This window comes from Hemibagrus wyckioides, linkage group LG26, assembly GCF_019097595.1.
Source record: "Hemibagrus wyckioides isolate EC202008001 linkage group LG26, SWU_Hwy_1.0, whole genome shotgun sequence".
NCBI lineage: Eukaryota > Metazoa > Chordata > Actinopteri > Siluriformes > Bagridae > Hemibagrus > Hemibagrus wyckioides.
Window position 1 is genome coordinate 7,744,861 of NC_080735.1, and position 17,191 is coordinate 7,762,051.

General features: G+C 43.1%; 2 protein-coding genes across 3 annotated transcripts in view; one reads left to right on the forward strand and one right to left on the reverse strand.

The window, feature by feature from the left end:
• The first annotated feature begins 235 nt into the window (after positions 1-235).
• On the forward strand, positions 236-14,296 carry gas6 (growth arrest-specific 6). 2 transcript variants are annotated; one of them, XM_058380336.1, is made up of 15 exons: positions 236-553; positions 800-960; positions 3,732-3,756; positions 3,867-3,923; positions 4,771-4,893; positions 6,949-7,068; positions 8,032-8,157; positions 8,829-8,950; positions 9,186-9,304; positions 9,471-9,660; positions 9,915-10,079; positions 12,162-12,330; positions 12,461-12,603; positions 13,042-13,249; positions 13,342-14,296. In XM_058380336.1, the coding sequence occupies exons 1-15, from the start codon at positions 481-483 to the stop codon at positions 13,491-13,493; spliced, it is 1,953 nt and encodes a 650-aa protein (XP_058236319.1). In that variant the 5' UTR covers positions 236-480; the 3' UTR covers positions 13,494-14,296. The 2 variants fall into 2 exon arrangements, with proteins under 2 accessions (XP_058236319.1, XP_058236318.1); XM_058380335.1 differs by having other exon boundaries at positions 245-553; positions 13,039-13,249.
• The window catches only part of LOC131346414 (transmembrane protein 255B), a 28,732-nt gene continuing 25,827 nt past the window's right edge, over positions 14,287-17,191 (reverse strand). Inside the window, exon 9 of the mRNA XM_058379825.1 lies at positions 14,287-16,309. Within this exon, the coding sequence (XP_058235808.1) occupies positions 16,088-16,309 (222 nt within the window). The 3' untranslated portion in view covers positions 14,287-16,087. The remainder of the gene's footprint in view (positions 16,310-17,191) is intronic.

Below are 17,191 nucleotides of genomic sequence, written 5' to 3' on the forward strand. Positions count from 1 at the left end.
ATCTACAGTGTCTTGTTGTGTATTTAAACTTGATTAAAAAGGATAATTAATGGGTGTGAGATATAATGTGGGTGGATATAGTGCTTAGTAACACTAAGCTAACACAGAGACACTGCTAGCATACACTGCGGTAATGCGTCCGAGGTGAGCCGAGCTCGTGAGCTCTCTGGCTGAGGGGAAAAAATCTGCACTGAGGAAAGGAGGACCTCCCTGCGCGTGCAGCAAACTTTCCACCAATCAGAATCCAGCCCTCTTTATTCGTTGACGCTGAGAGAGAGAGAGAGAGAGAGAGAGAGAGAGAGATTTGGTGTGTGAATGTGTGTGTGGAGGAGAGAGCAGGGAGGTTTTGGCTGATAGGGACTGTTGTTGAGTCTCTGGTGTTTTGGCCGAGCTGAATGTAGAGTGGACTCTCTGGCTGTCCGGTTCGCTGTAGCGGATTCACACACAGAAGCTTCCCGAGCTTGACGCAGAGCCGGAGCCATGACTCTGACCCCCGGAGAGCTTCTGTCGGGCTCCATGTTAATCCTGCTGTTGGTGGCCAGCTCCTCGGAGTGTAAGTAAACAAACGCGGCAGTACATGGACACGAGCTTTTACTGTCCACGATAGTTCCATGTTGGTGCTAATGTGACCTGCAGCCTGAGCTAACGTTAACGGTGAAGGACAAGAGCTCAGCTAACTTCACCTCTCAGCACTGCTGCTCTCTGTGAACACTCACAGTCTTAGTTACGAGTGCTGTGTGTGTGTGTGTGTGTGTGTGTGTAAAGCTGCTGTTTAATCGCTGTTCCCTGCATTTCACAGTCTCCTTGTCGCCTAAGGAAGCTAACCAGTTTTTAAGGAGACACCGGAGAGCGAACCAGGTTTTTGAGGAAACCAAACAAGGGCATTTGGAGAGGGAATGTGTGGAGGAGATGTGCAGCAAAGAGGAGGCGAGAGAAGTGTTTGAAAACGACCCTGAAACGGTACGACGTCTTTTCTTTTATATCTACAATAATTCCAATAGCAGAATATATATTAGCAATGTCGACTTGAAAAAGGGGGGTGAGCAGGCAAAACGCACGTTTTAGGTCTGCCCTGAGCTGAAGAAGTGTCGTGATAAACCTGTGTGTATCTGCTAACCGTCGAGCTTCTTCGTAGGACTCGTTGGATCACCCCAAAAAAAAAAGAGAGAGAGTCGATTCCTCGATTCCATTCATTTCAATCGCGCATACATAACGCACGAGATTAAACAATATTGCGTTATAGCTTGTATCTTGTAGGGTTAATCCATATTGCAGTTTTCATTTAGCAGCAAGACGACTTTCGCTGTACCGGTGTATTTGTTTTGCGGAATCGACACCACAACTGAATCAGAGTCGACACTTAAAATTCCTGATTCGAACAGTTCTACATATCATTGGAATGACAGCCTTGGACCTTTCTCACCGGAAAGACGCTTCTCAGAAAAATGTAGCACCCTGTTTTTCTATGCCCTACATGCTGTTAAACCACTGGAGATTTGGTTGGTAGCAGAGTGACACATCCAGCTATATGTCCTAACTTTCCACAAGTCTGTAAAGCAATAGGCGAGGTTACCTAATGAATGGAATGAACTGCTTTAACCTTGTTACAACAAATCCTTTATACCCCCCTCAACATTTCCATATGCATGTAACATAGGATCAGTATTCTTGCCATTAGTATTTTCTCTCTGCAGACAAGTCGTACTAGACCGCATGTGATTTCATGTTAATGCATTTTGTGTGTGTTGTAAAAGGCCTCTTGCATCATTAAAGTGTGGAAGTAGGTGATTATGCAAATGATACACACGTCTATCACCTGGCTGATTGGCTCAGAGTGACCTTTTAAAATAACGGTGCTGACGGAGTAATACAGGAATGATCCATTTTTTTTCTGGGTTTCCGGTTACACGAGGGCTTATTTCTGACCTGAGCAGTATTATTACCTGCTTTTATTCTGCGAGATGCCTTTTATTACATTGTTGGGGGTATTTCACCCTTAGAGCGAGAACTGAGCGTGGGCTGTACAAGAGGGAGTAGAAAAGAAGTAAGGCGGAATAGAGAAATAGGGTGTTGGTCATCCTTAATGCTGTGAATCTGTCTGGGGATGAAACCAGTGGGATGAGCCCATGGCCCGTATGGTGTCTAAGTGGAGATCTGTGTGTATTATTCATTGTGTAGTTGTGGAATCTGAATCTGACTCAGCAGAATTCTGACTCTGCAGCTTTCACACTGCAGCAGCTGAACAATTGAACCAGTTTCTCGGTAACCTGCAGCTGCTGAATGAAGCACACACTCAGTAATGGGTTCTTACTGAAGTGCACTTCCTTATCTATCATCATTGCCTACATATACACACATTCAGTGAGGAGAGCAGATCTGTGGATAACAGTGGCAAATTAATTGAACTGATCTGTGACTGCAGCGCATGGAAAGAAAGATAAAGAGATAACAGAGTAACAGGTCTATATTAACATGTTATAGATATAGTAAGTACCTACAGTGATCAGCCATAACATTAAACCATCCTGCAGAATATTGTGTAGGTCTTGGACCACCCTTAAACCAGCTCTGATTCCAGCAAGGCATTGAAGTTCTGTAAGATATGAGGTGGGGCCTCCATGGATGAAACCTTGTTTGTTCGGTACATCCCACAGATGCTCTATCAGGTTGAGATCTGAGGATTTGCTATTTGGGGGCCAAGTCGACACTGAAATCTTTGTCATGTTCCTCGAACCATTTCTGGACATCTGCAGTGTGGCAGAGAGAATTATCTTTCTGAGAGAGACCACTGACATTAGGGAATACTGTTGCCATGAAGGTGTGTTCTTGTTAGGTAGGTGATATGTGTCAAATTAACAGCCAGGTTTCCCAGCAGAACATCACCCAGAGCATCACACTGCCTCATCCGGCTTGCCTTCATCCCACAGTGAATCCTGGTGTCATCTTTTCCCGAGCTATGGAACACACACACACAGCCGTCCACATGATGGGCACTCTGACCAGTCTGCAATTACACAGCCCCATACACAGCAGGCTACAATGCCCAATTGTGCATCCATCACAATTTTCCCTAGTCAAAATCATTCAGATCCTTACACTTGCTGCTTAATACATCCCAGCCCTTGATGGGTGCCACTGTACTGAAATAATTGATGTTCTTCACGTCACCCGGCTGTGTTTTTAATGTTATGGCAGATCAGGGTATGTACGAATACTGGTGACTTTCTGGGAAATACGTCATAGTCCCAAGGTAGAGAGTTGTGCAGCTTGACCACACCCCATACCTCTGCAGTGTGTGCAGCTTGGGAGGATTGATCAATTTCCAGAAATTCATTTAACACAATGTAACAGGTCTGGTTCCTGGCACAAACAGCCGAAAAGATACTCGGGGCCTCAACATGTTGTGGCAGGACGGTGAGATTAAAGGCGAGTTCAGAGCAGAGTAATTGCATCACATCTTCCAGCTCAGAGTGTGGGGATACAATGATACATACTTAAAGTCATTTCTCTAACAGGAAATCCAGACTGGTATGCCTTTGTAGTAACTCAAAACAAGTCTTTCCTTTCATCAGTTTAATATAATCCCTGTATAATAAAACATTGCATAACATGTTTAGTTTAAACTACTTTGTAATGACAGGATGTCATAAAAACGCCTATTTGCAGAAGTAAATGGGATTCGCTTGTCATGATGGCGTCTAATCACTTAATCTCTCACTCCTCTTTTTCAGGACTATTTCTACCCCAAGTATTTGGGTAAGTTCTGAAAGATGAAAGATTTATTTGTCTGAACCTTTCCTAAACAACATAAAGTTTACTCAAGCTTCAGTTGGAAGGAGTTAAATAGCGTTCTCCTGTGTCCTCAGCATGTTGGGATAAATTTGCAGACAAGAAGAAGGAGGACCTGGTCACCTGCGTCCACAGTGAGTGACCCTGTTTATCCGTCTCACTCTCTCTGCTGTCTTGCTCGTATTTATAAATTGTTTAAAAGGAATGCAGTGTTCTTTTGCTTCCTAATGTATGCTGTCGGTCTGTTTCTAGTGCACTGCATTGCAGTAGTTTCTAAAGGAGCAGATAACACACTCGGAGTCAGTGCACATGTCTGTGTCTGTTCTGCAGTAATGATATGTATATGTTTAGTAGATAATGTCGGTATCGCAATGGCCTTGAAGTTCTGGCTTGCGTGTGCGTATGCAAGCATGTGACGTGAGCTGGTAGCATTGATGCATTCTGGAGGCTCGTCCTTCACCACGAGCTTCCGCTGAATCAGAGGCAGCAGTGTGCCAGCTCAGAATGCTCTGCTCCTATTGGTCGATCCAGGAGCCCTGAGTCAGTAACTGTGATGCTGTGACTCTGCAGTGCTCAGTCTCTCTCTCTCTCTCTCCCTCTCTCTTTCCTGCACACTCGCTCTTCATCGCATTCAACTGCATCCATACTCTCTCGGCTTTGCCCAGACATGCCCCGGACTTAGCGTAGTGAGATTTTTGTCAGCAGACGGATCAGAGACTACAGCAAAAGGAAAGTGAAATATGATATTAAGGATTTCATAAACTAAGATGCAGAACAGATTGCGAAGAACAACTTGTCCTGAGAGCTGAAGATGGTGGACATTTGGTTGGTCAATAACTCGTGAGAATGAAGAGGGGCGAAAAAGAAAAGCTGATTTGTGTTTTGACCCTGAATAACCAATTTAATGTTTTGTCCTCTGGCCAACTTCCAACCTCTCTCTCTGTCTCTTTGTCTCTCTCTCTCTCTCTCTCTCTCTCTCAGACATTCCAGACCAGTGCTCCCCCAATCCCTGTCATCACATAGGGACGGTGCGCTGTGAGGACAAAAAGGGTCAATTCCAGTGTCACTGCTTCACAGGGTGGACTGGCCTCAGGTGTGACAATGGTAAAGCTCTTCTTTCATCATCTTTAAGTCCGTACAGCACTGTTCCACAGTAAATCAGACACGCCACCAGACATTTTACTGAAGGACATCACTAAATTTAATGCTCATGTACATTTTTTTTATTTTTATTAAATATGTCAAATCCATTTAGAGAAAAATAAATGTCTATAATTAGGTGCAGGTGGATTGGGGCCGTGCCTGCTGTGTCCTCATGTGCCGCTCTGACTTGGCATGACTGTGCATATTTCCTTTCGTCCTCTAAGGTGTCCCACTTGTCCCTTCTCCTGTTTTACAAGGTTGTGCTCTAGTGGTCAGAGTGACCATGATCTTTGCAGTTCAGTGGAAGAAGAAAAAAAAAAAATGCCCATTTGTATGGTGCGTTTTTAACAGCCGAGCATGCTGCATATTATTGGTATATCAGGGTAGAAGAACGAAATAAGCAGAATGAAAGGTCATGGTGAAAATGCCCCTATGCTTTCAGCTTAGATTTAAAATAGTGCTGAGTGGAGCATTAACATGGAAACGCCGTTAGCCAGTTTTCCACTGCATGTCTGAAAGCCCTGTCGTAGCTGCAATGTTCTGTCCCTCTTTCGGGTTTTCTCATCTGGTGTGCCTTCAAATCAGGACCAGAGCATAAATAACTACAGTGAGGACACAGCAGGTCAGCGACCCTGTGTGCTCTGGAGCTAATAAATATGCAGCTGTTGTTTCATGCCATGTGGTTTTGATGAACAGTTTGGCTCTGCAGTGGGATATTACCATAAAGAGCCGGGTAAACATGTCAAGATATCAATATTATCAGCGATGGTTCTGTTCACAACACACTTCTGAGATGATTTCTGGAACGTCAGACATCCACATCGTTACTGATGTTTATTTTCGACTTTACTTTTCTGACGATCCAAATAGAGTCAAGATCACATGCAAGATCAAAAAGCACATAGTTTTTTCTTTCTCAAAAGCTTCCTTCCTGTTTGATATACACTCCATGGCCAGTGGTTATCTGAGTATCGCTCCAGTGTGCTCATTAAACGCCCTTTCCAGCACCATGGGAATTATGTCCTCCTAACAGCCACCACTCCTCTAGGCTAAAATACTGATTCCACTAGATTTTGAAGCATTTGTGTTTATTCAGCTAAATAGCACTAGGCCTGAGGTGAAATCGGTGCTTCAGTTCATCTGAAGGGTGTCCAGTGGGGTTAAGGAAGGGACTGATTGAGTTCCTCCACTCCAGCTTGGGTAAACCATGTCTTCATGGAGCTCGCTTTCTGTTTGCACGGGAGCTTTAGTATGCTGGAAGAGGTTTGAGCCTCTTATTTATAGTCCACAGATTTTTGCCAATGTTTGATGGCATAAAAATTACCAACAAGAAGGACTACACTACATCCTCAACGACACTGTTGCTGGATTTCAGTGGAGTTATACCACTGCATTAGTCATGGATTCATAAAGAAATCCAGTTATTGACCGACTATTATTTTCAGTTTTCAATTCAATTTATTTGTATAGCGCCTTTTACAATGGACATTGTCTCAAAGCAGCTTCACAAAAGAAAGATTAAATCCACTTTATTAAACTATTTTATCCATATCATGTCACTGGATAAGAAAAACCTAACATGTTTCATAGTCCCACAAATCAGCACTTCCGCAGCTCTGAGTCAGCCGTCAGAACGAAGGGAGAGAAACTCTGCCCTAAACAAAAGGTTGAAAAGATTATCTGCATTGCACAGATCCACTGTGACTCATTCACCTAGCAGTGCGGAATGACAAGTAGATGAAAACAAGAGGGACAACGATCTGAGAAAAAGGGAGCTGTGGAAAAGCCCGTGATCGCTGCAGTCGTGTACGTTGTCGTTCAATTCCACTTTCAGCTGAGAGGAAAATGTGAGAGGTTTTTGCAAGACAACACTGTGTTACTGTGTCACCGAGTCTTCTTAGTCCAACCCATTCAGCTGGACCCTGGCATTCAAACCGATTGGTTCAGCCAAAATCCCTCCTATTTTTATGACTGACTCATCATCATTGGTTCATCATCTCCTTCTCTGGTTGGCAGATGTAAACGAATGCAGTAAAGAAAATGGGAAATGTGATCACGAGTGCAGTAATTCGGTGGGAAGTTACCACTGCTCCTGTCGTGATGGTTACAGGCTGTCTGACCGCCACCGCTGTCTGGGTAAGATAAAAACCACTCAGTACACAGTACTGAAAGTGAAAATAATAAATAAAAGCTTCAAGCATGTTTCTGGTCCCACAACAGGCATGTAATAATATGTATTTTATTTATTTATTTAGTTATTTATTACATTTTATTCTCAAGGTCTGATTGATCAGAAAGTGTTTCTATAACAGCAGCTCTGGCAGTGGCATATAAAAAAATAAAGGATTCCGGATAGGAATTGACTGGGATTCATACATTCTCATTAAATCTGTGCACGTGACTGAAATATGCAAGCGATATAATGTCGACAGTAAAATCTGTGTATAAAGTGTGAAGCTGATCGATCGAAGTCTTGCGTGTCATTTACACAGTTAGAAACATGAATAGAAAATTCAGAATACACGTATTAGCATAAGTTATGTGAATAAATACAAGCTTCCATTGCTGAATACAAGCTTACTTATTAATGCTGCCTTCATGTGCTAACTGGAGTTATCGCAAATGAGTTTCCCGCTAGGAAACTGCACGTGAATGACCAGTCAAAGTTGTAATTATGACCCGACTCCTAAAGTTCAGCATGGTGAACTAAAGCACAGTTTCTGTTCTGTACTTAATGGCGGGTTTCGTTCATTTTTCTAAATGCAGCTTATCGTTAGCACTTAGTGTTTAAGTTCTATTCATTTCCGCATATCGGCAATCATTTTATCCATGCTGTACATTTATACACCGTGGAAATAGCTTATATTTTACCATAATTTTATTTCCCGTGTGTGTTATGGTTTCAAAATAAAAATAAAAGAGAAATGAATGAACGTCCACGTTTCATGTCCTTTCCCACAACAAGGCTTCACGAGTGGGATGTAGGGTAATTCCGACAACACGCGAAGGAAGTCTTTTTATTTGTTTTTTTTCAGCGTAGTTAAATCTAACTGAAGGTGACTGTAAATTATAGATCATTTTCTCCTCCTTCTGTTCCAGATGTTGATGAGTGTGTAGAGGTTCCTGGTGTGTGTGGCACCGCGCAGTGCAGGAACCTGATCGGGAATTACGAGTGCCTGTGTGATGATGGCTACGTCTACAATAACGAGACCAAGACCTGTGACGGTGCGTCAGAAATCCCTCGACTTTAATCACATTCATTCTCTGTACATTCTAAAACGTATTACACCCGTCAGATCAAATCCGAAGGTAATGTATACTAAATCTCTGCAGACTCTGACATGCATGAGTGTCGGATATCAGGCTTTTATGACAAGCCAAACTAACCCACACGTTATACACAATGGCACCATCTTCCAGGAAACACGCTGTAATAACGGGTGATTAGAATCCAAGTTATTTTATCTGGCACCAGTGTGAAAGAACACATTATGACTGATCAGTCTGATTTATTTCAACACTCTGGTAAACCTCTAAATCTTTCATGCTGTCACGCTCTGGCGTTTCCAGTGATGGTGCTTTACAGCACAAACAAGCTGAATTAGTGTAGTGTATAGGTAATATTTTACAAACTATTATTAGGGTTATTTTCTTCTTCTTGTGTAAACCCTAAGAATATTTTAAGATTGCTTTCTCACAACCCTGGGAATGTGTACTGTAATATTTTCTGTGTTAACATTCACACGGCCTTCAGCTTATTATACGTGATTAAAGGCCATGCCGTCGAAATGAACAGTTCAGACATCAGGCGTTTTTGTTTTGCTTGTACACACATGCCGCCTTGGTGTTGCTGTCTGGAGAGAAGTGACTTCTTCTGTTTTCTTCCTGTTTGGTAGACGTGGATGAATGTGAATCACCTGTGTGTGAGGAGCAGTGTGTCAACACGCCTGGGAGTTTCCGTTGCTACTGTGACGGCAGACAGGGCATGAAGCTAGGGCATGACCTGAGCAGCTGTGAGGTAATGAATAGGTTTGATTCATCTTCCGTACAGGAAACCTTATTTTACTGCCGTGCACGGTTTACTAATATATAGCATAATACCTGTGTAGTAATGACTACAGGAGCAGCGGGGGGGGTTCCCTGATCCTTTCAGAAAAAATATAATGGAACGACTGTTGAATGATTGACTGCTTAATTGAATACATCTGCTCTTGACCGCCGTATGCTTAATCTTATACATGAACCCTCTTTAGCGTATTGAGCCTTGTGTGGAATTGAACATGAAGAGAAACGCTCGCTCTCTGTACCTGGGCCGGATGTTCAGTGGAGTTCCTGTGGTCAAGCTACGCTTCAGACGCCTGGTTCAGACAGGGTGAGCACACCACGCTTACCGTGTTAGCAGATTCATAAAGCTTGTCCTGTGGGATAAGAGAAATCTGAAGGTCACAAAGCAAACTAGTATAAACAGCACCATAAGTACTTTGATCTGTTACAGCAGCTAGTCCACTTTGTTCAGTGTTCACTCTATTCCCATCCAGCTTCACAGCAGAGTTTGACCTGAGGACATATGACACCGAAGGAGTTATCTTCTTCGCTGGTGGTCACTTAAACAGCTCCTGGATCGTACTGGGGATCCACCGCGGGAAACTAGAGCTGCAGCTGAAATACGGAGCTGTGAGCAGGGTGACCAGCAGCGGACCTTTGGTTAACGATGGGCAGTGGCACAAGGTGAGCAAACGCTGATGGGTCTTTCAGTTTTTTTCCCTGAATTAAACCATGAGGAATATTAACAAGGCGTCTTCTACGATATATACTCAAACCTCAATACTAGTCTTTTTTTTCCCTAATACATTTTAATCCTATGGGAAATGTACATTATCAGTAGCACATGGATATACTAAGACTTACATCCATCATTCTGAAATTCGACTTCGTTCTCAAAACACTCAGGTGCTTAATGTTTCTCTCCATCTGGCTGCCAGATCTCAGTAGAAGAGCAGGGGCGAAGCCTTGTGATAAAGATTGACAGGGAGGCAGTGATGAAGATCGCAGTGAATGGAGATCTTTTTACTCTGAAGAAAGGCATACATGAGCTCAACCTCACTGTGGGAGGAGTTCCTTTTAAAGAGGATGGATTGCTTAATAAGGTAAGACAGACATTTTTTTTCTGTTCTTGCTATTTCTTACTGGAAATCTTTCACACAGATGTGTTCTTATGACTTGCATGAAATTCTTTTCAGACATGCTTTTAAAGAAGTGATGGCTCAATAGACAAAAGCTCAACCCAATTGCTGTGTCCTTTCACTTTCAGACATTCTTCCCAAAACATCCTTCCTCATATGAGTGATTAGCTTTAGCAGTTCAGTCTGGAGACACTTTCACTTTCTTCATTCGTTTAAATGTGACGACTTCTTTTTTTCAGTTTCTTGGTGGGAAAATGTTTTAGCAAATAGAAGAAGAAGAAGCCTTTATTTGTCGCATCACAGCAAAATACGTTTCTTCACATATACTTGTTAGGAAGCTGTGGTCAGAGCACAGGGTCAGCCAAGATACACTGCTCCTGGAGCAGAGAGAATTAAGGGCCTTGATCCTGGGCCAGGCAGCTTGGTAGTGTTGGCTTGAACCCTCAAGCATCTCCCTCAGTAACCCTGCGCCAGGATTGTTTGAGCAACCACTACAACTCCACTGCACTAGGTGGCAATAGGTTGCATCTTATTATCTACCGACATCAGTAAAAACTTTGGAGGACACAAAAGGATGAAAGTCTCCCAGGATCTGCGAGTGAAAACCACAGTATGAAGCATCCTACACACACATTCCTCTACAACTGTGCACTTGTCTTGTCAGAGAGATTCTCCTAGCACAGCTGATGACACTCGACTCTTTTCCTTCACATCATCTGATGCTCTCATGGCTAATCGTATTTTGGAATATCTGTCACATCACGGACAGAAGCTCATCATCTAAAGCTAAAATGAATACGTTTCTGGCATTTGACAGACGCCCTTATCCAGAGCGACTCACATTCATCTCATTTATTATACTGAATCACCCAGCCCCTTAATCACAGCTTGTGTTTGTGTTTTATTAGATTAAATTGTTCACAGCTTGATTTTGTCATTTCCTTTGAGAAGTCCCTGCTCCACTGTGTCTGAAGGCTTATAGATGAAACTTCACTGTAGAGTTCAGTCAGGTCTCGTTCTCATCTTAAGTTGCTCTCAGGTTTAGGATGAATCACCAGACTCATTTATTCAGAGCTTCGTCCTGTTAAAACTTGACCACTGCAAGCCTGCTACAAGCTGGACTTAATGAATGATTAAGAGTGTAGAAGCCTGACTACATGGCTGTGTGTAAGCACGTAAACACTGCACATGCAAAAATGTGTAACATCTGTGTTATAATGTTCTGTAGCGACATCAGCAGTAACACGGCTCTCATTTCTTACAGTGCCTTAGACATCAGAGCACTTCAGTAAGTAAGTTAATCCAGACACAGCATTTCTCTGGTACTGTAATTGTATATCTTCCATCCAGTTGTCATTAGACTGCAGAATGAATAAAATGGAACCGGACAATGAGGGTAAGTCTAGGGTCACTTCATAACCTCCCTATGCTTATTCATCATTTCCAATACACAATAATTAGACATGTTGGGAAAGTGTTGGCAAGGAACAGGTAAATGTTGGGCTAGCTCCTTCTTTAGCCCATTGACACTGATGTGAATTCCACTTATTGCTAAACTGTGTTCATTTTTTCCCCTCAAACACAGCCTATTTCTTCCCACACACCAGTCACAGGCATCAACAAAACTCTTTTTTGCAAGTCCTACTGGAAAAACTACACATTAAAAATATGGGAATTTTATTTCTCCACCAGGAGGCAGCCGTGTCTCATAAATGGCCAGGGGAAAAAGGTTTCATGTTCAGTGGTGGCCTGGATGATGTAGCAGGATGATGACCTGAAGGCCAAATGATTCTATTCTATATACATTTGTATGATTTTTTTCCCCCCACAGGTGTAAATGACACCAATAGGGATTAATGTTTTATTTTATTTTCGCTTTTTCCCTGGAAGCTAGGCTGTTTTAGATTTTCCTCAGTCTTTTTGTTCCGAAACCTATTTGTTAGGGGAAAATATCCTTCCTGTAGAACTCTACATGCTAGATATATAACACTGTTCCTCCTGCTGTTCTGAAACCCAGCATTCGTCTCTGTATTCGCTGTACTTCAGGTGAACCCCCGTCTAGACGGCTGTATGAAAGAGTGGCACTGGTTGACTGATGAAGACACTTCCATCCAGGAGACCATCCGCCATAACGAACGCATGCAGTGCTTCTCCACTGAGGATCACAGCTCCTTCTTCCCAGGCCATGGGTTTGCCTTCTTCAATCACAGCCATGGTGTGTTCAGTGTTCGCTGATTTACATTCACAGTGTATAGATGAATTATCGTATATACAGCTATATTTGGGGTTTGGTCAGTTGTTTTTAACAGACGCACACTTGTCGTGGAACTCGCTCTCTCATGCAGGTGATACACAGGTGCTCAGTGTGCAAATGACCATACGTCCAGCCTCTACAACCGGAGTACTGTTTGCACTCGTCCGACAAGATGCTGTGCCTCTCTCCATCTCCCTTTCTGAATACCATTCAGGAACTAAGCAGTGGGCAGAGGTCAGTGACCCCTGGGGTATATATAATCTGTTAAATGTGTAGTGTCTATTTGAAGGTTTGGACATTCATACCACATACCACCAGAATTTTATAAATCTTTCAGAAAGCAATACTAAGTGTATGTCCACTAAACTAGTTTAGTTTATGTAATATGACTCTGAAGTGGTCAAACAGTTCATCTTAATGCTAACTATAATGTTTTTGCCCACAATAATCATACTACATAAGACTTCTATTGTTGCCATACTGATTTTGACACAGAACCTGCATAAATCCTAGTAATTTTTCAGTAAGGTATTTTCATGCTGTACCCCATCCTGGTGTCCAAGTCCAGGGTACAGATGATGCAGCAAAGGGGTATTCTATCCTCTTGCTACCAGCCACATAAATGCAGTTTCAAATTAAGTGTTTCGTTTTATTTGTCTGTTCCCACAGCAGTATATATTGGTGTCCTTTGGCAATGTTGTTGTGGCCAGTGCTGAAGTCCAGCTGTGTGACTGGGAGTCTCACACAGTGAACGTGACCGTGGCAGGAAACGGCACCACGCTGGAGGTGGACGGGCAGCCGGGCCTCACGGAATCTGTGGAGGATTTGGAGGCTCTGGACCTCTCATCCTCATATAGCACATTTATTGGAGGCATACCAGGTGAGGGAATAGAAAGAAATCTGTGGGTCAGTGATCTGTCTTGCTGTGACACTAATGTACACACACACTCTGTTTCTCTTTCTCTTCTGCAGATGTTTCTCTGGTGTCTACGCCAGTCTCTGCTTTCTACACGGGCTGCCTGGGTGTCACGGTCAACGGCCGTATGTTGGACATGGATGAGGCCCAACACAAGCACAATGATGTCCGCTCTCACTCCTGCCCTCTGGTGGGCCCTCACCAGTGAAACACAACAGGTTAACTGGACCAATTAGCGAAAACGCCAGGGCAACCTAGCTCGCCCCTAGCTTAAGCTTAGCCCTGCAACCAAATGCCTTTAAAAAGAGAACTTTTGAGTAAAATTGAATTTCAGTTCAAGAGTAAACTTCATTTGTCTCTTTAGGACTAGCTGATAAAGGCCTTACCGTGCCACATCATCTTCATTGTCTGAAAATACCCCACACTCCTCCTGGATTCAAACCTGAGTTTCATTCCCACAGATTCATTGCGTACTCATGCCTCTGATAGTAAATAATGTATACACAATCAATCACAGACACTGTAACTTGTATAATTTATATTATACTCATTGAGAAATGGGAGGTGTACACTTACATTAGACATCTGAAAAAGCACTGCGCCACAACACAAGCTACTGAGAGAGAGAAAGAGACAGAGAGAGAGAGAGCGCTGTAACATAGTGTATATGTAAATACGTGACTGTACAATGCTTTTTAAACAAAAGACAAAGACATTCTGCTACCTTCATTTCTAGAATAAAAGGCCTTCCTATGCCACCAAAGGCTGAGTAGGTGCTCAGAGTCATTGTTTTCTAATTTTATGTTTTGTCATTCTTATTTGTTTAAGTATTTTTTGTTTTGTTTTTTTTAATCAACTGTATTGTATTTGAAATTTTGTTTTTATAATTCTCTTATGTTAGTCCTTGGTGCTTTTAGTACTGGGGAGATCTTCAGTCTTCACTCTGTCTAAGTGGAGGCTGAGTGCTGAGAAATAAATAAATAAATAAATAAATAAAGGTGGTTGTAATAAGACTGTGTTTGTGCTCTGTACCGTGTAGAGCAGCAAAGCATTCTTTGGTCTGGATATTATGTAGTGCAGCGTGGATCTGATGTTTCATTTCCTACAGTGCTTTTATTAGAAGCCAAAATGGATTTTAAAGTTAATTTTGTAGGATTAATATGGTGTTTTGAGTAATTGCCCCTGCAGAAGAATACGTAACCAGGGCTTACCAGCTCTAACTACTAGGGACAGTGAGACTCACCTTGATACCTCCTTATGTAGGTAAACACCCATACTCAGACCTAACACAGTCATAGAGGGATGCAGTGACAGAACATGTAATAAATACCACTGACATGCAGCCATCTTGCCCTTGAAATTATTCACCGGGTCATTGTTTGGTTCTGACATATTAGTTCCTCTTGGTTGCACAAATCCACGTAACTGTAAACTGTTGTAGAAGGGAAATTATTTACTGTCCAGTGCCACCCAAATGAGGAGGAGGTTCCCTTCTGAGCCTGGTTCCAGAATTATGCGGCCTGTTCTTGTCTCTGAGTTCAATGTGGGACCGAGTGCCTCCTGAATCATGCTAGCAGTGCTTAGCAACTTCAGCCTGAGTGTAGGGAATCTGGCTAAGGATGCTGGGGCTTAGCATCAAATGCTGTGTACAGTTAAGGAAATGTAATAAAGAATGGAACGTACTGTTCTACCATTCTGTTAGGTGGTGGAAAGTGTGGGAAATCCTTAACTCAGCAGAAAGATAAAGGCGTGAATAAGACAGGTGAAGATGCAGGGATGCCTGAGTGGTAAAAGCACTGGGCTAATGATCAGAAGCTGGCATGTCTGGGCCCCTGGGCAGGGCCCTTAACCGTTAACCTGTTCAGCTGTCAGTTGGAAAAGTTTGGATAAAGACATTAGCCAGTTGAGTAAAATGGGAACTCTACTCCAGCAGCAGTATCATGTTAGTGGAGTCCAGCAGACTTCTTGGTAAGCTCATGAAGAAAGTGTGTGGTAGAGAACTGAACCATGCTAGCAGCACACATATTAGACTTTGGGAGATATGAATAGCTCTAAAGAGATGACACTGAAGGAAAACCCAAGGTGAGTTTTAATACTGAGCAACACCACCACAGCAGTATGTAGAGCTAACTCTCAGACAGAGAACGTTAACAAGTTATATGCAGGTATAAGCAACTAGCTCTAAATGGAATTATGTAGTATAAAAGAATATAGGGTCGGAGCCTCCTGGTGGTCCAGCGGCACGACCCTGCATTCTTATTGCAGAAAGCTAACCCAGCCTCTAAAGAGTTAACTCTCAGCGCCGGTCCCAAGCCCGGATAAAATGGGAGGGTTGCGCCAGGAAGGGCATCGGGCAAAAAACCTGTGCCAAATCAAAACATTTGGACCAAATGATCCGCTGTGGCGACCCTGAACATGGAGCAGCCGAAAAAACAACAAAGGTATAGAAGGTCTGAACTTTGTGCAAAGTGAGATGGCTGTATGACTGTGGTGTTTATTACAAATAATGCGTGATACTTGACTACATGACTTTACCAGAAGGTCTGGAGATGCGTGTGAAGTTATCCAGGTGATTCTCCCTGCCCCTGGTGGCTAACAGGGATAAAACAGAGTCAGTATCAGATCTGGCTGTGACTAGTGCTAAAATCAGAATTAGTTCTAATGAATAATTTCCTCAGTTCATGTTGTTTATAATCATCAATCATAAAAAGGCAACATCTTATTCTACACTTCTAAATACTGACGATGTTAGACCAGGACTGTTTGTAACCTCTGTTTCCATGGAATGGTTAATGAAGTCCTTCAGCAGGCATAGGGTGGAGGCTTTTCAAAAGGCCCTAATGAGTGTGGATAGAGTGAGGGTGCGTTTGGAGTGAGCATGTAGCCTGAGGTGTCTGGACAGCTGGACTGGGATGGAACTGCAGGGTTGCTATTGCTGGGCTGAGGCTGGCTCTCTTCTGATGGAGACACAGGCACCTCGGGGCTGGGCTGAGAAGGGCTTGCTGCGGGGTAACTGTTCAGGTGCTGAGGGACAGAAGGACAAGAGTAAGGGCTAATGGTTGTTTTCATAGAGCTTGTTAATGTCTGGTCCACTAAGTCAAGGTAACTGGAATTCTAGTAGAAATGAAGAAACTCATCTAGCATGAGTGAAGATTTCTTTCATTTTTACAAGTGTAGCAATAAAGTATTCACAAACAATCCTAACACAAAAAGTGGGCCATAACAGGCCAAGTGTGTATGGGGGTAAGAGAGAGATGAGAGTGTGTAAGAGGGTGAAAGAGAGAGAGAGAGAGAGAGAGAGGGAGAGATGAGAGTGTGTATGGTGGTGAGACAGAGAGAGATGAGAGTGTGTAAGAGGGTGAAAGAGAGAGAGAGAGAGAGAGAGAGAGAGGGAGAGATGAGAGTGTGTATGGTGGTGAGACAGAGAGAGATGAGAGTGTGTAAGAGGGTGAAAGAGAGAGAGAGAGAGAGAGAGAGAGAGGGAGAGATGAGAGTGTGTATGGTGGTGAGACAGAGAGAGATGAGAGTGTGTAAGAGGGTGAAAGAGAGAGAGAGAGAGAGAGAGAGAGAGGGAGAGATGAGAGTGTGTATGGTGGTGAGACAGAGAGAGATGAGAGTGTGTAAGAGGGTGAAAGAGAGAGAGAGAGAGAGAGAGAGAGAGAGAGAGAGAGGGAGAGATGAGAGTGTGTATGGTGGTGAGACAGAGAGAGAAGTGAGAGTGTGTATGGGGGTAAGAGAGAGATGAGAGTGTGTAAGAGGGTGAGAGAGAGAGAGAGAGAGAGAGAGAGAGGGAGAGATGAGAGTGTGTATGGTGGTGAGACAGAGAGAGAAGTGAGAGTGTGTATGGGGGTAAGAGAGAGATGAGAGTGTGTAAGAGGGTGAGAGAGAGAGAGAGGGAGAGATGAG

Excerpts from the sequence above, each read along its gene's own strand:
- gas6 (XM_058380335.1), top strand. The coding sequence starts at position 481 with ATGACTCTGACCCCCGGAGAGCTTCTGTCGGGCTCCATGTTAATCCTG. Across the intron at positions 3,924-4,770 it reads CCTGGTCACCTGCGTCCACA|ACATTCCAGACCAGTGCTCC; the intron begins GTGAGTGACCCT and ends TCTCTCTCTCAG. Across the intron at positions 7,069-8,031 it reads TGACCGCCACCGCTGTCTGG|ATGTTGATGAGTGTGTAGAG; the intron begins GTAAGATAAAAA and ends CTTCTGTTCCAG.